General features: G+C 38.6%; 1 protein-coding gene across 2 annotated transcripts in view; it reads left to right on the top strand.

Moving 5' to 3' along the window:
* LOC120535929 (opioid-binding protein/cell adhesion molecule homolog) overlaps nucleotides 1-22,198 on the top strand; it is a 2,184,266-nt gene that overhangs the window by 1,762,795 nt on the left and 399,273 nt on the right. For both annotated transcript variants that reach the window (XM_039764123.1, XM_039764122.1), the window contains exon 4: nucleotides 20,547-20,779. In XM_039764123.1, the coding sequence (XP_039620057.1) occupies nucleotides 20,547-20,779 (233 nt within the window). The remainder of the gene's footprint in view (nucleotides 1-20,546; nucleotides 20,780-22,198) is intronic.

Raw genomic sequence — 22,198 nt, 5'->3', positions numbered from 1 at the left:
TAGATAGTTCCTGATTTGTTCCAAGGGGGATGTAGATTACTACTACAGCAGCTTAAGACATATGCCGTGTTCCCTTTGAACTGGGAGGTTAGAGTTTCCAAATTAGTTAGAATTTTCAGTTGGAATGTCCCCACAGTTAAGTCAGATTTCCTCAGGCCTGGTCTGTCGAGTCTGTCTGTAGATTATGACTCCAATCCGAAATGGTGAAGTACCAGAATTTCGGTTTCATCTGCCACCATTTAACATGCATTATGAGAGGGACTGTGGTGCTTGACAATATCTTACGCTCGGGCTGTTGTGCGATTGGAAGAAATTCCATCACGTCGTAAATTTCAGTCAGCTCTCTTGTAGTGTGAGCAGTCTCATAAATGGACAGTATATGGTGCCAACAAATTTCCCAAAATTCTTTGTGCAGCAACAACAGTATATTGTACTTTGCTATTGTCAAGCTCATTTTCACCTTTTTGATTTGAGAAAGATAACTAGTATAAAGTATCACACATACATAGGGAACTTTTACAGGAAGAGCCCCAAATAAACATACACCATGGTAAATTACATAAATTGCATACCTTTAATTCTATTTGTAAAATAAGCAAACCTTATTTTCCCAACCATTCACATGTCCAGTTTTTCCTCTTTAATTTCAGAGCACATTACAGCAAGAGACAGCAACGCAGCCCTTTTTTTTCTTGTCCTATTCTGTCCTCTCTGGACTTCTCCTTCCGCCTTTCCACCTCTCCTCCTGAGCGTTGCCTTCTTCCTTCCGATTTGGCTCCTCTATTCAAGGGAGGTGGTCCCTTTTATAATCACCCGGATGTGCTCCAGGTGCTCTCTGATGACCTTTTGGCATCACTTCCTGGTGTGGCAGAAGTGGTGCATGAGCACCCAGAAGTACTCCGGGTGTCCCTGGAATTCCTTCCGCCAGCACTTCCGGTTGTGGCGGAAGTGCTGCCATCCAGGGCTCCCCAATCCTCTGGTCCCCCATGGTGGCCATGGGCCCCAGTAGGGTTGAGCTTCCATGCTCGATTCCCATGGACCCCATACAGACCAGGGTGGCTGCCCTCTCGTGATCCAGGGGAGGTGTAATCCCTCTCTTGGTCCTTCTAGGTGTCCCTGCCGGGCAAGGGTCCTGGCCGCTCGCCACAGTACATATACGACTGGCATCTCTATCATACAATGTGAGTAGTCTCTTGACCATGATTTCTACAAACCACAGAGAGTATACCAGACATAATGGCACTGTCCAACAAAACCACACTCACTCAGTGAGGACCAAGTCACTTAATGTGCAGACAATGGCAGACAAACCCATGCAGTGCTTCCCACTTCATTAGACAAGATTTACACAAATATATTTCATTTAAGAAACAGTAAAAAGAACAAACTAGAAAGATACTTGCTTGCAACTGGGAAGTGTGAATGAAATCATTTTTGATTTGGCCGCCCTCATAGCTGTAGTGTAGATTGAATATGCAAATTAATCAGCTAGCAGTGTAGCCAATCACCAACCTCTTGCATTTTAAAGACCCTAGCAACACAGGAGTTTTTGTATTGGTATCTCTTCCTACAACACTTGATTCTAACAGCTAAATCCCAATTACACTTTAAACATTGCTATTAAGCAAACGTTATTAAAGACAACTGTCCATATACAGCACACGCTCTTCCAAGGACTCCTCATCTTGTTTCTTTCCAAAATTCGTATTAGGCCAAGAAACCACTAACTGCCAAACAGAGCACATCCTAAATGTAGATAACAAAATGTCACAGCCCAGCTTCTGTGACACTAAAACAAGAATTCTGCTGTGGATGAGGTACTGTATAGCACCTTGTAATACGCTTCAGTCAGTTTCCACTTCACTGCATTGTAACTGTTTTCACATATTTCTTGCAAATGGAGCACAGATAAGTTAAGTTATTTGCTCAGGATCACATAATGAAGCCACTCTGGGGTCTGAAACGACAGTCAATAGGCTACACTACCTATGATTGGATACTGCTCTAAAAGTAATGGCATCTTAAAAGAACATTTGGATTCATAAAACAGATAATTTTCATTGAGGACCAAGGAACGGTTGTTGTGGATGGGTTTGAGGGTGACGTACAGACGTCCTTAACCCATTTCTGCCTGCTCAAAGAAGACATTTCACAGAAGCACTAGATAATGTCAGATGAGAAGTAAGCTGCTGGCATTCTTCTGAGCTCCGCTCTCGTGAATATTTATGAATAGGATGCTTTGGATGGGCCTCGCTGCTTCATTCTGCCTCCCTGCTGGGCTCATCTCACACCTTCTAGGGTGAGAACTGCTGTTATGCACTCAGTTCATCTTCATCCTCGGACTGCGATTCTTCACAAGCCGTGCAAACAACTGCTTATTTAGCGCTTGATTTATGGCCCTATGAGGTTATTTCCCAAGGTACATCGAAAAGGGATTACGATGGATTTTTTTATTGTAATTCCACATGATTACTTATTTATTTTGTCTTATTTTTTTAATAGTTTTCTTACCTTGACAAATGTATGTGGCTCAGGAGAAATGTGTTATCAGTATGGGGCAGATTATTTAGCACTAAGCTCTTGAGTCAATGAGCTGAAGTTCATCCATTATTAAGGAAGCCTTATCCATTTGCCAATCCTGGCAGCACTGGTTGTTAGGGCAGGAATCAACCTTAGACCAGGCACAGTTTGTTACAAGGCACAATCACTCAATTTGTGCGAGCAAACCTCAAATGTATGCTCTTGAGATGAAGGAAATAAAAGTATTGTGCAATATAACTGCCAGTTAAAAACTAAGTGGCACCTACTGGGTTGTTTTGACTTTACTGGGCAAATGTGACTAAAGTAAACTTGAATGCAGAAGCGGTTATCATGGCTCACCAGCATGAATGTGTAATTCGTTGGCACATAGGGACTTCTCATGTAACCTGCTGAGCTGGACTTCTTTTTATTAGTGCCATATATTTCTCACAATGTCGTGGGAGGTTTATTGGCAGAAAGGTGCAGATGGTATTAGGTTGGCACCCCAATGCATGATATGAGATGGAATTGCTAGTTAATAGCAGATTTTGTAGCCTTACTAACTGAATGTGACTGTTGCCCGCGCAGCGGTGGGTATGATTTCTCACTGGTGTACATGTGCGATTAGCTTGACAAACTAAGACTCATTGTTCAGTTGGTACTTGAAATCAAGAGTGCACTTAATAAGTTGGTTTCACTGGTACTAGAGACATGTGATTTGTAAATGCAGAGGGAGTTTTATCAACTGAGAGGCACATATGTGTGATTAGGTTGGCATGCCAATCCTGATTGCTGGGCAACATATGCCTTCAAACTGCTTTTTGTGTGCAGAGGCGGGTACGATGGCTCACAGATTTGCCTGTATGATTAAGTTGGCACCCCAGGACTTGTTATGTTGTGTAACTGCCAGTTGAAACTTAACTGCTACCTACTGCTCTCGTTTTGTTTTTAGTTTGGAAATGTGCTTTGAAAGTGCAGGTATGGTGGCTCATAAATGTGCCTGTGTACTGCTAGGCTGGCACTACATTATGTGTTATGTGGTGTAGCAGCCAGTTAAGCACTCTGTGGAATCTACTGGGCTGCTTATAGCTTTACTGAACGAATTTGCTTTTGAAGAGGCGGGTATGACAGCACACAGATACGTCTCTGTGATTATCTTGGCACCTTGGAATTTATTATTTTGTAGAACTGATGGTTGATATTGGCTGGTACCTATTGAGCTGGTGGCATTTTGTATGCAGTTGAAGGCTGGTTACCAAAGGGGCACAAGTGCTCTTATAATCCCAATATGCATCATGTTGTGAACTACCTGTTAATATCTGAGGGGGCACCTCTGGCAGTTTACTGGTTGAATGTGCTTCAAATGTATCTTCCTTTACCATACAGAGACAGTTATGTTGGCGCTTTTTGGTTGGAACAGCTTGTGTATTAGTGTAAATGTCAGGTAATGACCAAGTGGTACTAACTAGTCTTAGAAGTTGGGTGTGCTTTAAGAATGTATTAAATATAGATATCAGCCTGAAGACTCACCAGTTGGCTTGGTGCTCCAGGGCTCATTGAGTCCTAAATACTATTTGATAGACTGATTTGACTTCTATTCTAAAAAGCAGAAAGGTGCTTGCTGGCACCTTGGCACATATGTGTGAGTAGACTGTCACACCACAATGATTTTAAAGCGGTCAAATCTTTAAAATAACCCACTCTTTTAACTATTCACTCGAATTTGGATGTATTGTTTGCAAATGCATTGGATGTATCAGGCAACATAGACTGTGGCCTCACCTGTTTGCTTCTCCAAGAATTGCCTTTGAATTTTATTAACAAATTAATTCTTGAGTGATTTCTATTGGACTGGATTTATCTTTATTGGGCAGCATGAGTGTTCACCATTCTTTGTACAGAAAGTCCTTTGCACAAAAGGACTATGCCAGGATGATTAGGTATACACCGTCATGGCTTGTTATGCTATGGTAGTGGAAGAATAAACTTGAATGGTACCCAGCAGGTACAATAATGACACATACTTTGGGAGACTAGACGCAAAATGGATCTGGAATGGCAGTTCCACTCATCCATGTTATGCACTGACAAAATAACTAATTCATTAAATCATGACAACTATTTCTTTTTAAATAATTAGGTAGTTCTAATATATAACAAACATGGTGATCTAACTTTCTTATCTTTTGTTATTACAACAAGAATTCATTTACAAAACCGTTGTTGGATCTACTTAATGAAATTCTTATCTATTTACAAGTTGGTACAATGAATCAAATTAAGTTGACCTAATCTAAACCATATGTGTAAACCTAAAGTACAACTTACAAGTAAAATAATTCAGATGTTACCTGAACTATTCTATAATGTTTCAGTAATTATTTAAATAAGTTATTGCTGTAGCAATTCACAAGAAGCATTCATAACTAATTTCAGAATTATGGTGTTTGTGGGTTCCGCTACAGTGCATCTTTCTCTTGCACGATTTGGCTCAAAAACAAATCACTTCATCGTCATCTCATAACAGTCTGAATTTTAAAGTTTGGTATTTTCTGTCCAACCGTTTTAGCTCTAGACCGTCCTCAAGAAACTGTGACATACAGAGAGACACACACACACCTGTCATCATGATGTCAATATTTTTGGTACCAGGGGACTTAAAATATTGAGGTCCATTGAAAACTGGACATCGAAAGTTTTGATGAATCTAAAGCTTCCACTCCTCCTTCATAGAAGATAAGTTATGGTGGGAGAGGGTGCAAAACAAAAATTACAATCAAAATTCTATTTAAATGGTAGTCAGAGAGCCACATGCATAGGAAATGCATTTCACACTTGTTCACACCCATACATAGATAGATAGATAGATAGATAGATAGATAGATAGATAGATAGATAGATAGATAGATAGACACTTTATAAGATGTGTAGAGGAAGAGATAGATAGATAGATAGATAGATAGATAGATAGATAGATAGATAGATAGATATGAAAGGCACTATACGATAGATAGATAGATAGATAGATAGATAGATAGATAGATAGATAGATAGATAGATAGACACTTTATAAGATGTGTAGAGGAAGAGATAGATAGATAGATAGATAGATAGATAGATAGATAGATAGATAGATAGATAGATAGATAGATAGATAGATAGATAGATAGATAGATAGATAGATAGATAGATAAAGGTTTGGGGCAGCCACCCATGTACTTGAATCCTTACCACATAAAGGCTAAGTTTGTATTACAGTTGTGTACAGAATTGAGTCCAAGATCAAACTGATTACAGAGGTTTTAGTGCATGTTGGTAGAAAAGATGTCATTGGGGCTGGGACCAGAGGTGACATCTTCGGATTCAGGCAGAATTTCACATATTTGATCCGCAGGAATATTAAAGGAAAGATTAGTCCACCCCGCTGCCCCCTGACCTGGCATGGAATTACCTTTGATTGGTCCCTTTAGCTGTCTTCCATGTGCACATGTGTGACAATATATATATATTTATATATATATATATATATAAACACTCTTTCCGAATAGATTATTAGGAACACCTGTACACCTGCTTATCCATGCAATTATCTAATCAGCCAATCATTTCTCAGCAGCACCATGTATAAAATCATGCAGATACAGGTCGTCAGCTTCAGTTAATGTTCACATCAAGCACCAGAATGGGGAAAAACTGTGATCTCAGTGATTTCAACTGTGGTATGATTGTTGGTGCCAGATATACTGACCTGAGTATTTCTGTAACTGCTGATCTCCTGGAATTTTCCCATGCAACGGACTCTAAGATTATGTGAATTTCCCCTTGGGATTAATAAAGTATCTATCTATCTATCTATCTATCTATCTATCTATCTATCTATCTATCTATCTATCTATCTATCTATCTATCTATCTATCTATCTATCTATCTATCTATCTATCTATCTATCTATCTATCTCTAGAGTTTACTCAGATTAGTGCAAAACATCCAAAAAAGCATCCATTCAATGGCAGTTAATATAAATAGTCATTTTTACCTTTTTTTTTTTTAATTAGAAAACTGACACTTTGTTGTTCTTGAGGCAGGTAACATGGCAGCACCAGCTAGTGTCCTTGCATCATCCACTGCCAACAGAGAAGTTTGAGGCTGGCCCCGTGGCATTTTTCTTAAGGCTCTCTCAAGTATTCATTTTACGTGATTTGCCTGATTGACAATGTCTCTAGCTATCTCTTTGAAGTGTTCTGTGGTTTGTACCAGATGATATATCCCCAGATTTATTCATGTATTTATTTAAAAGCCATTTCCTACCTATTGTATGTCCTATAGGTCTCCAAGAGCTGGGATACCAGCCAAAATCCATTTCTCAAGGAGTAAAAAGCCCTAAACTGGCCTGAGCTCTTCTCTCAGCGATGAAGTGTAGGGTTCTGCTCTCATTTCCAGCCCCTCATCATTTTTTCAGCCGATAGCTGTATTATGACTAGACAAAAATACATTTTGCAAAAATGGGTCATTGGACACGAGTGTTCCATTTCTGACTTGTTGTGACCACAGGAGTCAACCGGCTGCATATAAGCCGTATTGAGTGCATGACAGGAAGGCAGTAGGTGTGTTATATGGATGTATGCTGTGCACAGAAGGATTTATATACACCTTCAAAATCAAATATTGATTTGGTTGCATTCTAAATTAAAGGAGAGCAGCGACCTCACCTCCTATGGCATCTGTTGATTCATATGCGTCTCTGCCTCATATCGACACTTGCAGGTTAAAGTAATAACATCTCACAACATTATGCAGGGCGATATTTTTTTTTTCCCAAAGAAAGCTTTGTGGAAAGGCCAGTCTCAGGGCAGCCGTACTGCTCCACTTTGAATAACAATCGCTCGTTCTATTATTATATGGACTCCCTTAAGGGAACTCTATATAAAAAAGACAGAAAAGGGAAGTTTTCATTGTGGGAGACAAGCTAGCACCCCACACTTTGGCTGGCGGCCTGCTAGTCAATGAATTTTTAATGAACTGCGCCGTCCAACTCCACATGTGTGGATATATATATATATTTTAAAAAATTTTTATCTTGAATTTGCACCTGTCTCTGGGGAATGCAGCTTTACAGGTCTCGTCTCTGTAGGTAACAGCTGCTTGTGCCATATGTGATAGAAGATACAACAGGAGCACGAAGGGAAAAAAAAATTAACTGGTAAACAAAACAGTTGACGCATCACTTCTGCACTTGGAAGAATAATTAGATTTATATAGCCCACTTTGTAGCCGCTAAATAAAAAAATCATAAAAACGCATTTAAATATCTGAAGTCTGAAGATAGGAATAAAATGAATAGAACGCTGATGTCATGTAATTCAAAAGTTCTATAAATAAAGACAACCTATAAAAAAACAAGTAGAAAAACTGAGTGCAGGACACTGCCAAGTAATCAATCGTAGAGATGTTTTTTATTATTCAGTGAAGGTCAAAACATTTGGTGTCCTTTTTGAAAAACTTCTCACTTTTGCAGAGGTTAGCATTGGCTTTTGCAGTTACTGCATATTATTCTTCTTTACTATGTAGAAGAGTATGCAGGGTGCAGGAGGAAGACGGTTTGGTGCTTAATTATTATAGTCAGAAAATCAGTTACTTGAGTATTCACTACAACTGTCAAGTATTTTAAATAGCAAAGAATAATAAAACATAGTAAAAAGTAAAAGGAAAAATGTAAAAAACAATAAAAAGTAAATAAGAAATTAAATTACATTAATGCCTTTTCAAAAACAATATTATGAATTACTTTATCCTCTAACTTACATTCTATAAATGTTGATTTATTTTGCATTTCTGTTTGTTTATTGTTCAGGATATTTTTCTCTTTTTCATTTTTTTGATTATTCCCTTTGTTCCTGGTTTTAATTACACACAGTTCTTTTTTGTTCATTTTTTCGATGTTCATTATCAGCTCTTGCCGCTCTTTTTCTATCGCAATCTAAAATGCGATATTCTTGAATAGATAATTTGTTTTTCTGCCTTGCCATTATAACCGACTGCGTCGAAGGGCGAGTTAGTACTGAGAGTGTCGCAGGGTGGGATGGAGAAAGGATGTGCGCAGTAGGAGTAACAATTGGGCGTGTGGTGTGGAGGGGAGTGGTCAAGGCTGAACAGCGCGGACATGACGGAAAACATTTTTAATACAATAGAGATATTATTGATGTTGTTTGATAATCAAAAACATTGTAGCCTTTCATTTTTTTACACCTCTAATGTTTATGACGAGTTGGCACCCATGTCTATATCTACTTTGTTTCCCCAATCATTCAAAATGTGCAGACAAATTATAGGAATTTAATAAAAAAGTAGTATTTGATTATTGCAAAAATATGTGAATAATAGTGAAGTCTGGAGGCTTTTTATACTTAATCTGTCCTTCATGACTTGTTCACCATATGGGCTTCTGGACCTTTTGACGTTTCTCGCAAATAATTGATTTCTCCCTCTGATGGTGGACAGCTTAGCCTAAAAGCATTAATCATGAAAGTGTGTGCAAAATACTTTATCTTGTCAAGAATGTTTGTATCCAGTTCTATAGGAATGAATGCATCCCACCTGGCCTTTAAATTAATGTATAAACGGACCAGTCAGTCTAACCAAAGATTATAATGTGAGTTAGATAGTGAGACATTAATACAGACAAAAGTCACACAACGTATGAAGCAAATGCAGTGTCCCATGGCCATTGCGCCATGTATGAAACATCTGGGCGTAAAGGTTCAGATTTGCACTTAAGCAGTTCATAGCTCATTCACTGAAGCTTGTCTGAGCAACTTTCAGGACAAAGCAGTTTGGTGTGGTATTATGCAAAATGTGGGCAGACAAAAAATATTGTCTCCAGGACAGGTGGTGATGGCACACCCAGGCTTTCTCAAACACCCTTTGTCCACCCGTGCTTTAGGATGTCTGAACTTAAAGGCTAAGAATGCGGCTAGTCCCCAATGCCACCTCCTCTTTGTGGCCAGTGGCTAGTACTTTGGAAAGTTGGCTCTTGTAGCCCTGCATGTGCATCCTACAGGAACCACAAGGTTCTTTCAAACCCCGTTTTTTTATTACAGTAGTCAAATTACGTTTCAATCCGTAGACAAAAGAAAATAAAATGCAATGAAAAGATGTAGTAAGCTTGTTTTAAAGCTGAATGTACAACTGAAAGAAACGGCTGTGGTCTCATTCACAAAGTAAGCAAGGAGTAGAATCGTTTACTTTGTGAAGCTTTGTCATATTCCATTGGTTGGCTTCCTCTTTACTTTCTGTTTTATAATTTTCCTTCATGCTTGAGTCAATCCATCGTGTAAAGATGCTCTTTAAAACTAACATACAGTGGTGTGAAAAACTATTTGCCCCCTTCCTGATTTCTTATTCTTTTGCATGTTTGTCACACAAAATGTTTCTGATCATCAAACCCATTTAACCATTAGTCAAATATAACACAAGTAAACACAAAATGCAGTTTTTAAATGATGGTTTTTATTATTTAGGGAGAAAAAAAAATCCAAACCTACATGGCCCTGTGTGAAAAAGTAATTGCCCCCTTGTTAAAAAATAACTATCTAACTGTGGTGTATCACACCTGAGTTCAATTTGCGTAGCCACCCCCAGGCCTGATTACTGCCACACCTGTTTCAATCAAGAAATCACTTAAATAGGAGCTGCCTGACACAGAGAAGTAGACCAAAAGCACCTCAAAAGCTAGACATCATGCCAAGATCCAAAGAAATTCAGGAACAAATGAGAACAGAAGTAATTGAGATCTATCAGTCTGTTAAGGGTTATAAAGCCATTTCTAAAGCTTTGTGACTCCAGCGAACCACAGTGAGAGCCATTATCCACAAATGGCAAAAACATGGAACAGTGGTGAACCTTCCCAGGAGTGGCCGGCCGACCAAAATTACCCCAAGAGCGCAGAGACGACTCATCCGAGAGGTCACAAAAGACCCCAGGACAACGTCTAAAGAACTGCAGGCCTCACTTGCCTCAATTAAGGTCAGTGTTCACGACTCCACCATAAGAAAGAGACTGGGCAAAAACGGCCTGCATGGCAGATTTCCAAGACGCAAGTAGGAAAAGTCAGCTCTTAAAAGTATTTACTTCTCTGTAAAAAAGGATTTAGTGTCAGTGCTGTGGTTGTTGTGTGTCAAAATGGTTTATATCATCGGAAAGACGAGACTCTGAATTTTCATTTGATGTGCAGTATGTCGAGGTGCATGACAGAGGGGCATGCACACATGGCTGTGACATGATTGTGATGTCGTCCAATCGTCGTTATGTACCAGGACCGGTACGTGTGCATGTTAAGGGGTTAACTGTCCAGGTTTTGCACCCCTTACCCCTTGCATGTCCTTGTACTTTGACATTGACTACAAGCAGTTATAAAATGGCAGCCCTGCCCTTAATGCCAGCTTTGTGAAGATCATACAGTTTTTGTTAAGAACTGGGTCACCGAGGTGCTTTGGTCATTGCTGAGGCTGAACGTTTGTGGCATTTAGAAACTGTCTTGCGATATGTCTGTGTATCTTTGTTGCTGAGCTTTGTCTTTTAACCACTGCATTTCTTAGCTGATGGAGTTTTGCCTTGCTTGGCATTTTCTGTCATTATTTTGGAGATTGTTCTCCTTGCGACTTTTTTTTCTGCCCAGTACAAATGCTATCTGGCCACAAACTCTTTGTGAGCTGCCCCATGTTGCTCTGAAAACCCCCATAACAAAGGGCTAGCATGACGGTGCAGGTCGGCTCCATGCTCCCACTCCTACTTTTGGGAGCCTGCTGAACCCAGTACTGTTGATAATGTAACTGGATGAAGACAACACATACAAAGCAAGGGGATGGTGTAAAGGTTTTCAGTGCCTTTATTATTAAAAAAAAGTGCAGGGTAAAATAGTATATAAATAAATAATCCATAAAAAGGTGTCTCTGTGGAGGTTAAAATGAAAATATTCCTCTAGATGTGGTTAAAACACAGGAAGCGATCTTTAAAAACCCTGAGCCCCGGTGCAGTCCTTTAAAACATGGCTGTCTCCTTGACTTAACTAAGAGCGTAACCCATGGAGATGCCTATCTGGCAGCTCAGCCCACCTCTAGTGCTGCTCCTAGGCTCTGGCCCTTCTAGCCCTCTCTGACTCCAGCAGGCCCCCATCGAGCCTCCGACTACCACTGCCAGGCTTGTGTCCCTGTGGTCCATGGCACCACCTGGTGAATGGCTCTCTCAGCCTTTCCTTCTCCTGCAGCTGTGCTACCTCTATGCAGCGAGTCGCTACAACTGAGCAGCGTTTTCGGCCACTCCAGCTACCCAGGCCACTCAGATCAGCCCCCAAGCGCCATTCACGTGCTTTGAGGGTCTTCCTCACGGCTGTCTGCCTTCACCATCTTCCTTGCACTTACTTGCCCTGGACTTCCACCTCCACCCTTCCCTCTCTCCATCTTTTAACCTAACCTAACCTCACCTCGAAATTCTCGTGCCAGCTTGTTCTTATACGGCTCTGTGGGCACAGCATCTCAATCTCTTACTGCACGAAACTGATGAAGCAATTGGGAAAGGCAGCACTGTCACATGCAGATGCGTCTCTCCCCTATTACTCCACCAACTCCCCGCAGCTGAGTGAGTGCGCACCCACCGAGAATGAGCTTGCCACTTGATTATTTATTTATTAGAACGGACACTTTTTCCTGAGCTGCGCACCGACCATACCACAGCTAGTTGTCAAATTTCTCTTATAGCTGACATATACAGGTTGGTCATCAAGCTAACATGAGTCTACTTTAGAACTGTGTTCAAAGTGAAACATTTTTTCATGTGGAGTTCCCATTAGGTTGTCCACCTCCTTTATGCCACAAAAATTGTTAGCACTCAACAATAAAAGCCCGTGTGTGAAGTGCGCATGACAGACTACTGATAGATTAGATAGAGCAACACACGACATGTCAGTAGGGGCCACGACAACATGGGGAGAATGTGCACTCGATGTGAACAATGAGGCACAGAATTTGAATCCAGGACACTGGACAAAATATGCATTTATGAATTTATTTAAGCCACAGAAAGTTTTTCTCAAAGTGCTTTGTTTTTCCTTCAACATCCCCAAAACCTGGCATGTTTGACTGATTGCTGATTCTCTGTGAGTGCGGGTGGGTGTGCCCTCCCATGGCCTACAGTGTGGGTTCTGCCATCCACCTAATTTTGCTTATGTAGGCACACCTCACCCAGTGACCACACTTCAGAAAATGGGCTGATAGACGCAATTCAAATAAAATCTTTTTAAATATTTATTAGCCCTCACTTCCATGCAGTTCACACTTCCAGCTGCGCCTGTCCAGCTTATCTTGAACTGTTTAATACACTTAACTTGTAAAAAAGGGCCAGTAATGATCAATGACATTTTCTGTTGTGATTATTACAGCCTGAAAGCTGCAGCAACCATCAGAGGTTAATACAGGGACCATGCTGGGCAAAACCCAGTGCCCCCTCCAAATGACCTTCATGTCTACTGTGAAGAAACAAGCTGACCAAACAATTTCCCATTCGCAATGCTAAATAAGGCACTTAACAGTTCTTCCATCAACCATTTTTACTTAAATAAACAAATATATAAATAAATATAATCACAGCCTGCATTTAAACATGTCATCCGATGAAGACGCCCACTGGGCAATGAAAGCATGTCATCGTTGAGAGATTTTAAGAAACTTCCTTTTTCACTTTTTCATATTGAAATGATTCAAGAAAGTAAAAAAAAAAACATTTTCACTTCACAGCAGGAGCAGTCGCTGCCACTTATGTACAACCTTTGAGAGGTACTTTTAAACGCACTCAGCTGGGCCGCTCATCTAGTAAAGGTCAGATTTTTTTTTGCTTTTTTCACTATGTGGTCCGTGAATTTTTCAGCCTTGGTCAAGACACAAGTATTTTTGGGTTTCCTGATTTTATTTTTTCTGTAGAAATGTTATTTCAGTAATTGTAGGAATTTAGTCAATAAAAAGTCTGTGCAGCTCCCCCAACAATAGATAGATAGATAGATAGATAGATGTGAAAGGCACTATATGATAGATAGATAGATAGATAGATAGATGTGAAAGGCACTATATGATAGATAGATAGATAGATATTTTTCTTTTAATTTTAAACAGACCTTTATTAACAATTATAACATAATTTCAGTGAAATTAAAAAAAAAAAAAGTTTTCCTACTCTTACTTTAGTACTAGACATTAATTTTCTATGGAACATAAAACATCATTTACAGCCCAGATTTCTCAAAATACATCTAATTGATTAATAAACTTAAAATATGCAAATTCAATCTTCAATCTCCTTTGAAGGAGGACCTTAAACATTAACAGAGCATCAGTAGCTTTCAGATCTTTATCTCTATTTCTTCTTGTTTTTAAAGTTGCCATCTTGGCCTGGCCTATCAAAAACTTACAAAGTAAACATTGTCTTTTACAAACTCTTGACACAGACATTCCAAAAATATAAATGAGTTCATTAAATACAATTCCCAAGTCCATCAACAATAAATCAATGAAATGCAGCAGTGGTTGTAATCTGGTACAATACATAAATAAGTGATAAACTGTTTCTTTCTGATGGCAAAATGGACACTGATCTGTTGCACTGGCGCCAATAGTTTTTAAGAATGAATTGGTGGCTACTGCTCCGTGTAGAATCCTCCATTGCAAGTCCCCAACTCTTTTCTCAATGGGCGGTTTATATAAAGTCCTCCATGCTGGAGATGTCATGTCATGCAGACACAGAGTGTTCCTCCAGAGGTTATCAGTCATGTCCTTCAAATGCATAGAATGGGACACTTTAAGACACCAGTCATACAATTCTTTTTTTGATAAATTTTGGAACGAAATTCCATTTATGTGATTAATTTTGAAATTGAGTTATTAGGACTGATAAAATCTTTTACATTCAGTTTAATTGTAATAACACATTCAGGAGGTTCGGCCTCTTTTATGAGATCTGCTGAGAAAAAATCCTCACACAGTGGACCAGCACCTAATAGATAGATAGATAGATAGATAGATAGACGTGAAAGGCACTATATGATAGATAGATAGATAATATGAAAGGCACTATATGATAGATAGATAGATAGATAAAATCCAATGTGTCATTACTTGTTAGATTAATGGATTTAGATCAGGTTTTTTTCTATAATTTGCTTGAGCATTCTGGTTGATTTTGCGACTTCTCTCATTTCTCTGTGTATCACAGTTTCCTTCTTGTACCGATTTATTTGCGCAAATCTGAGAAACACGCAGCGGGCCAAGGGAGGGGGTTTTCTCACTCACTCGCCAGCTTCGAGGCGTGGTTCTTAACTCCGCTTAGCTAACGAACAAGAGAATTCAACTTTGATTTTTATAGTAAAGTGTTACTTAGGTCTTGATGAGTTTGAGTCCGCATATTCACTTAAGTGTATGTCACATTGAAAAGACAGATTGCAATTCAGATTATGGGTCGTGATTTTGTGTTAAAAGGATCGTTATATGATTTTTTGGAAAGATCACCCACCCCTAATTTGAGTAATGAAGTTTTCAGATTTATGCAGGATTCATTAACCCTTTGGCGAGCTACTTGGAAAGGGGTTGTGAGCAACCAGTAGCTCATGAGCGACGTGTTGGAAACCCCTACAATAGACCCACCATCTTGAAGTGGTCCACTTTTCATTTTAAAGGTGCATATGGTGCCTCAGTTTACCTGAAACTTTGACTGACTTCATAACTGTGCGGCCTGTAAATGTAAGGTGATGAGAAACCTGCTGACCAGACAGGATAGGATCACTTTTACTGGTGCAAGCTCTTTTATTTGTGCTTTTATTCTATTAATAGTTTGTATTTTCTATTACCAGCGTTTCCTAGATAACTCTATCTGACTAAAAATCAGTCGTTGAAATTAATGATATAAATTTACTTTCAATACTGTACTTAAGTAGATTTTGTAGGTAATTGAACATTTTAAAGTAATTTTAATTTTAATTACTTTTACTCCATAAAATTCTATTTGTTTTATAGCAATTGTCCTTCTTTACTTTTTCAAGGCTGGTCATTACAAAGTACAATTAAATTGCTATGTTCAAATTCCAGAGTTCATAGCAGTCAATTAAAATAAAATTATGTATAAAAATTGGGTGGTCATAGGTCATGATCTGAAAGCACAAAGTATTTTATGCTAATTTCTGATCTCTGACTTGTAAACTCTAGCCTGGTCTCTCAAAGCAGCGTTTATCCGACTTCAGATTATAATGTCAATCCAAAATGATGACTTACCCTGTAATCAGGAAGTACAGTAACACTTTATAGGTTTAATTTCTTTATTTGAAGAATTTACTTTCAGTGAATCACCTCAATCCATAATTCTGGATTTTGAGAAGGTATATATTAAGATTACCTGAACGAACAGTAACAGACTAATCAGTGTTAGCTTGAAATGCGCTTCTGTTCATATATTGTGCTCAATGGTTGCTTTGTGCAGTTTTTAATTGCAGCATCCGAGTAGAAATAGTACTATTTATCGTAGCATTAAAATATTTTTTTAGACATGACAACATTCTTTTTCTACACTTCTTCCCGATTGATCCATAGAATTATTAGTTAGCGGTTGTTGCTAAAACACCAGCTTCCATGGGGACATCCATGTTTACTTTCCCACTTGGGTAGTATGAATGTGCGGATGATGCAAATACGACTTCCGACTTGCCAGTTCCACCATATGACTAATGCAGCCTTAGTAAATGATGTAGTGGCCATGCAGTTTTCTCTGTTTCTCTGCCTTAGTACAGTAAGTAGGTGCATCTCGGTATATTATCACTGTGTAATGGTCCACTTTATTGGCTATGGTGGCCATGATCCAGGCTTTTGTTTGCAGTGACTTTCTGTTTCTGCTGCACATGGACATAACTGTGCAATGGAAGACAAAGTGGAAAGTTCTCAGTGTAGTGGTAGCAGCAGCACTCTTTATAAAAAATAAAAAAAGAGATGGTACTGCACATCTCTGGTCATTTAAAAGAGCTGCTCAGTCTTAAGGGCATACTGTAAGACCAAATAGCCATTGCATCCCTGAAGCTGCAAAGTTGCTCGAATTCAAGAACGTTTCCTCAAAATTACAAAAGCCAATTGAAGTAAGTTGGTTTTTCTGTGTGTAATTTGAGGTGCCTTTCTTAATCGTGAGTAAGGGGCATTGATGAGTTTGCAATATTTAGCAGTAGCTTTGTGTCAAAGGACAAAGATGCTTGCAAACTGGTAGATTTCAAAAAACCCAATGCTGAGAATCGTAATGAAGAGTCCATAGCGCCTGCCATTCACAGTGCATGCAGCACCCGAGAACTGTCCAGCCAAAATAAAATTAAAATGACGTTATACGAATTACTCACTATGACCACCAGAGAGCGACAGCAAGACCAAAACCAAAGTCCCAGCAATACACCACACGTTTAACAGAGTCCAAAACAAGACTTATTCTTTTCTCAGGCACCTTCTCACAATCCTCTTGTCCAATCACAATAATAATATGCCACCAACTATTGAATCAATGGTCCAATGGATGCTCTTTTTCTTTCTTTCTTCTTCGCCGTCGCTGAGTGTTGTCTGCTGCCTCCTGGCTCCGACTTGCCCATCTGTGGCAGTGGGTTTTCTTTTATGTCAGACCCGGGAATGCTTCCGGTATCATTCTGTCCCCTCCAGGAAGTACTTCCGGGTCATTGACAAAGTAACGGGGACTCTCCCTGACACCACCCTCTACAGATCTCAAGGGACCCCTACAGGGCTTCACTTCTGGCCTCCATTTCCCTAGCACCCCTGCAGGTGTGCCAACTGGGCTCTTAGACGAGGACCACTGCCGCCCAGCGTATGGGGGATGGATCCACTGGTCTCCCAAGCTCTTGCTTCCTTTGATACCTTTATTATTTTATACCAGCTGGGCACGATATGATCTTTCTGACCCGGCTGGCCAATGACGTTTCTCTCGGGCCTCCCATCCAGGCAATAATCCATGCTCTTCCCTGGCCGTGATGCCCGTTTGTATGCCACATAACTTACAGTACATGCCCATTTCAACTGAGCAATTGACAAAATATAAAGAATTCTGCTTATTACCTGATATATTTGTTGTTTTTTTTTCATTCTTTTTTCAACACTCATGCATTTATAAGGGTCTGCTGCACAACGACAAAATTTTATTTTTATTTTAACTTGTTAATTTATGTTCTACCTTACAATTTAAATAGTTGATAAAGTTAGTTTTTTAAATTTGCTTCTTTATTATGGTTCCATACAGATTGTGCTGGACTAATATTAGAATAATACAATTTTCTGCTAATGTACTTTATTTGTAAAACTGTTTTTCTTTACTAGAGTCTTTTCTGTCTCAAATTATACTTTACTAGCTGTGTAATCCCGTGCTGTAAAAAGCCCGGGGTCCTAGAAACTATTGAAAATGTCAAAACAAAAATTGAAATGTAGAGATGTCAGGTAATTGAAAGGAACTACTCTGGGCGTCTCTCCTCTCTCCTAGGAGGATTCATTTTGCCGACGTGCTTGCATCGTTTATGCATCAGCAGCAGAAGGAAAAGTAAAAGGGATACTGCTTTGCTGATGTGCTTGCATCGCTTGTGAATTACTGGCTAAGCGACTTTTTCTTTCTTCAGAAGTTTCGTTTTGCCGATGTGCTCACCTCGCTTGTGTATTAGCGGTAGGAGGAAAAGCAAGTGGGATACCGTTTTTCTGATGTTAGTGGCTAAGTGGCTTTGTCTTTCTTCTGAGGTTTCATTTTGCCGACGTGCTGGCCTCGCTTGCGTATCCTTGGAGGTGGAGCCCTTACCTTGACTCAACCTCTCACTTCCGGGCTGGAGAGACAGACACAGACACTTCCACGCATAGACGTTTATATGTAAAATAATGATAACTACAGCTTATATTGTCAGCTGATGTTTTTGATTCGTTGCTTACCATTCATTTGTTGTCATGATGTCAGTTGTTTGCATATTTTAGTATTTGAAATTTCCAGATTACTTCAGTGATGTGTACAATTAGTGTAATAGGTCAATAACATTTTAATAATAACAAACTAAATAATATTGTAGTCTTATTGATTGCAAATTATAATTTGTAAAGTACACATGCAGTAATACAAAACCTTCTTCTGGGGAAGGAGAATATGAGGACTTTGCAGTTGATGAAGAATCCAGTTTCCTAGAAGCAGACAATAATAAATACTGTTTGAAACCGCTGAGACTGCCATGATGTTTATTTGGACTTTTGTTTAAAAATGAAATTATTTTTATATGTTGACATCCAATAAAAAGTCACAAACAAGGAGATATGTTTGCCTGTTTGTTCTATGTTTGGAATTTTATCATTTAATCAGTTGATTCCTAGATGACACATCACAAACGATTGTAGTGATGCATCTTATTACTACAAATGTTTGTGATGTACCGTCTGTTGGAGTGACAAGTGCAATGCAAAGGACTTTGTTGATGACTTACATTTCTACCCATTTTATACGGGCAGCACAACTAGTGCAGGATAAACTAGCATATGTCAAGATACAGTATGGATAGTGAAATCCAAAACAACAACATTAATAATACTAATACTGCTACTACTACTACTACTACTACTACTACTACTACTACTACTAATCATAATAATAATAATAATAATAATAATAATAATAATGGTCCTGGAATGAGTGAATAAACAAACAGATAAATAAATAAAAAATCCAAACTACACCCAACATTGCAAAATCGAGTTTTCATTGTACTGTACTGAACGTTGTTGCGGTTGGACCAGCCTCTCAGGGGAACATTGTGTTGACCCCATATGCAAATTCCCATAGTATTAATCTGCTGCATAAATGAAAGTTACACTTAAACAAGTGAAGAATGAAGCTTAACATTTTCAAGCTAAGTAACTGGCCGTGTTCCATCCCAATGTCTGCTCTCTATATAGGCCTCTGATTTCTCAGTTACTTATTCAATTCAAGGTCTCTGAGAGCCTGAGCTAATCCTGGCAGCAACAACAACAACAACAACATTTATTTATATAGCACATTTTCATACAAACAGTAGCTCAAAGTGTTTTACATAATAAAGAATAGAAAAATAAAAGACACAATAAGAAAGCAGTTGATTACAAGGTGGGAGCCAGTCCTGGGAGGGATGCCAGTGTATTGAAAGCACATACCCACCCTCACTCATCTATCCACTATCCATCTTGCTAACTGATTTATCCAGGGCATGGCCACAAGGCAGCTGGAGCCTAAATGAGCCTAATTTATACTTACCAAGCAAATAATTATTTGCACATCTTCAAGATGTGGGATAAAACAAATGCAAAAAAAAAAAAAACTGGAGAGATAATGAAAAGTCTGGGATTCAAAAAACGATTTTAGAACTTTGAGGCACTTAACAGTATATCAAGACACTGCCTCCACTTCATTAGAGCACTCGAGTTATTTCATTTTGTTTAAGTTATGTATTGCCATTTTAGGTAACATGCCAAATAAGAAAGACATAAAGCTATCAAAATAAACACAACAGAGAACTACAAGCATTCTGAACAGGAGGCTACCCGTCTACACACTTTTCAATAGCTGTGTTATTCTGGTCATTGACATAATAGATCTCCAGAATGTTGAAGGAACAAATTGCTAGGGGTTGCAATCTGTCAAATAACATAAATAAACAATTAAATAATGAATTTTATTCTAAAAAAAACACTTGTGAAGGTGGATTTTCTCAGTGACTGATGTATGGTCTGTGATGTTGAGCTTTCTTGACACATCACACAGTCAGACACCTCAGCCCCTTGAAGCGGAGCACTGCTGCTTTGTAATAAGCGTTGTGTGGGCTGTACTTATGCTACTTAAGCAGTGCTAATTTATCCCATTAGAAATGTTGATTCCTGATGCTTTTTGGTAGTATTAAGAAAAACAAAAATGGGAAATCTGAGTCCACAATGCTCTCCTGTTTTTGTTATTGCAGGTGTAGGTTGGACAACAAAGTAACACGGGTGGCCTGGCTGAACCGATCCAGTATACTGTTTGCTGGCACTGACAAGTGGTCAATAGACTCACGTGTGATCCTCTTGAACACCAGCGCCACAGAATACAGCATTCAGATCAAAGATGTGGATATTTACGACGAGGGACCCTATATTTGCTCTGTGCTTTCAAACAACAACCCCAAGGGATCTCGGGTACATCTCATCGTTCAAGGTAAGTGCTGTCTAAATGTATTCAAATAGTTATGAGACACCTCTCTGGAAACAAATGGACCAGGTGCACAGGACAAAGGATATGGCTTTCCAGATTGGCAAACTAAAACCCAAGCAATCATCACTTTGTATGTAGCACTTAGCGGATGGGCTAATAGAGCTGCTTTATGAGCATGTTGGTTATAAATTAAGAGATGTTTCCAGACATAATTGTAATTAATATGCTATTGTCAGTGTAGATATAAACAACATGTATGTAGATAGATAGATAGATAGATAGATAGATAGATAGATAGATAGATAGATAGATAGATAGATTATACTTTGTTTGTCCCCATATACTACGTACATTATTAATTTCTTACATACTGTAAGTGTAGCTATAACTGTTGTACAAGTACTAGAAAAAATTAAAATAATACATGAGATAACATGGAAGACTCCAAAGTAATTTGGTCTCTAGGGGACAAATTTGCCTTACATTTCTGTTGCAATCAGTTTAATAACCAGGGAATCTTTTTCCCTTGAATTGATCTAATTGTTTAGCTAACCAGACTGAATTCTTATTCTTCTCTTATTATGCATTTAAAAAGAGCAGCGGTGTGAGATTTTCTTTCAAAAGACTTCTATATAATCATTTAGTTAAACACTGTTGGGCATATTCATAGTCAACGTTTGATATGTGCCATCTGTTGGAATGCATTTTGTGACACATGTACCAATAAAATCCATTTCTCAATCCTATTTTTTGTTCAATCCTATTTTTTGTAAAAATGGATCTATTTGTATGGAATGATTAGAATAAAATCAATAAAATAAAAAAAAAAAGTCCATTTTATTTTTCATTCAAACAAATGGCACATGGTAAACATTAGCACTGCTGTTGAGAATCCTATCACAACTGTAATGTAATTGAGGCAACAAACAAATAGATACTATAATTTAATAAAGAAAATTTTAATTATAAGAAAATATTGGCAAACAAAAAGAATTATATAGGGAGTACTAATCCCATTTAAGTACGTTAAACATATTGGTAATTAACTTCATGAATGTAGAAATCTAGAGTAGGGATAAATTACATAAAGAAATGTCATATACCATTAGCGTCTGTAAAGAGGACGTGTTGAGCACCTAGGACCCTCACAGCTAATTCCCTCAGTGTGACACACACTGGGTTCCAATGTCATGAGTACTTCCTCTATAATGCTTTTTTTCGTTTATTTTAATTTTTTTCTAATTAAAATTTCCTTTATTTGGTTATAGAATCAGTTCTATATTCCTTTTTTGGAATGAAAAATACAATGTGTTTCCTAGTATACATGACAAACTCCATGTAACGTGCATGTCGAGAATGATACCTTCAAGTGAGCATATCACGTGTGACATGAGTGACATTGCAGGTATTACAGACTGCAGT

Source organism: Polypterus senegalus, chromosome 9 (assembly GCF_016835505.1).
Source record: "Polypterus senegalus isolate Bchr_013 chromosome 9, ASM1683550v1, whole genome shotgun sequence".
Lineage (NCBI taxonomy): Eukaryota > Metazoa > Chordata > Cladistia > Polypteriformes > Polypteridae > Polypterus > Polypterus senegalus.
Note: the sequence above shows the minus strand (reverse complement) of the source record. Positions and strands in the feature narration are given on the sequence as shown.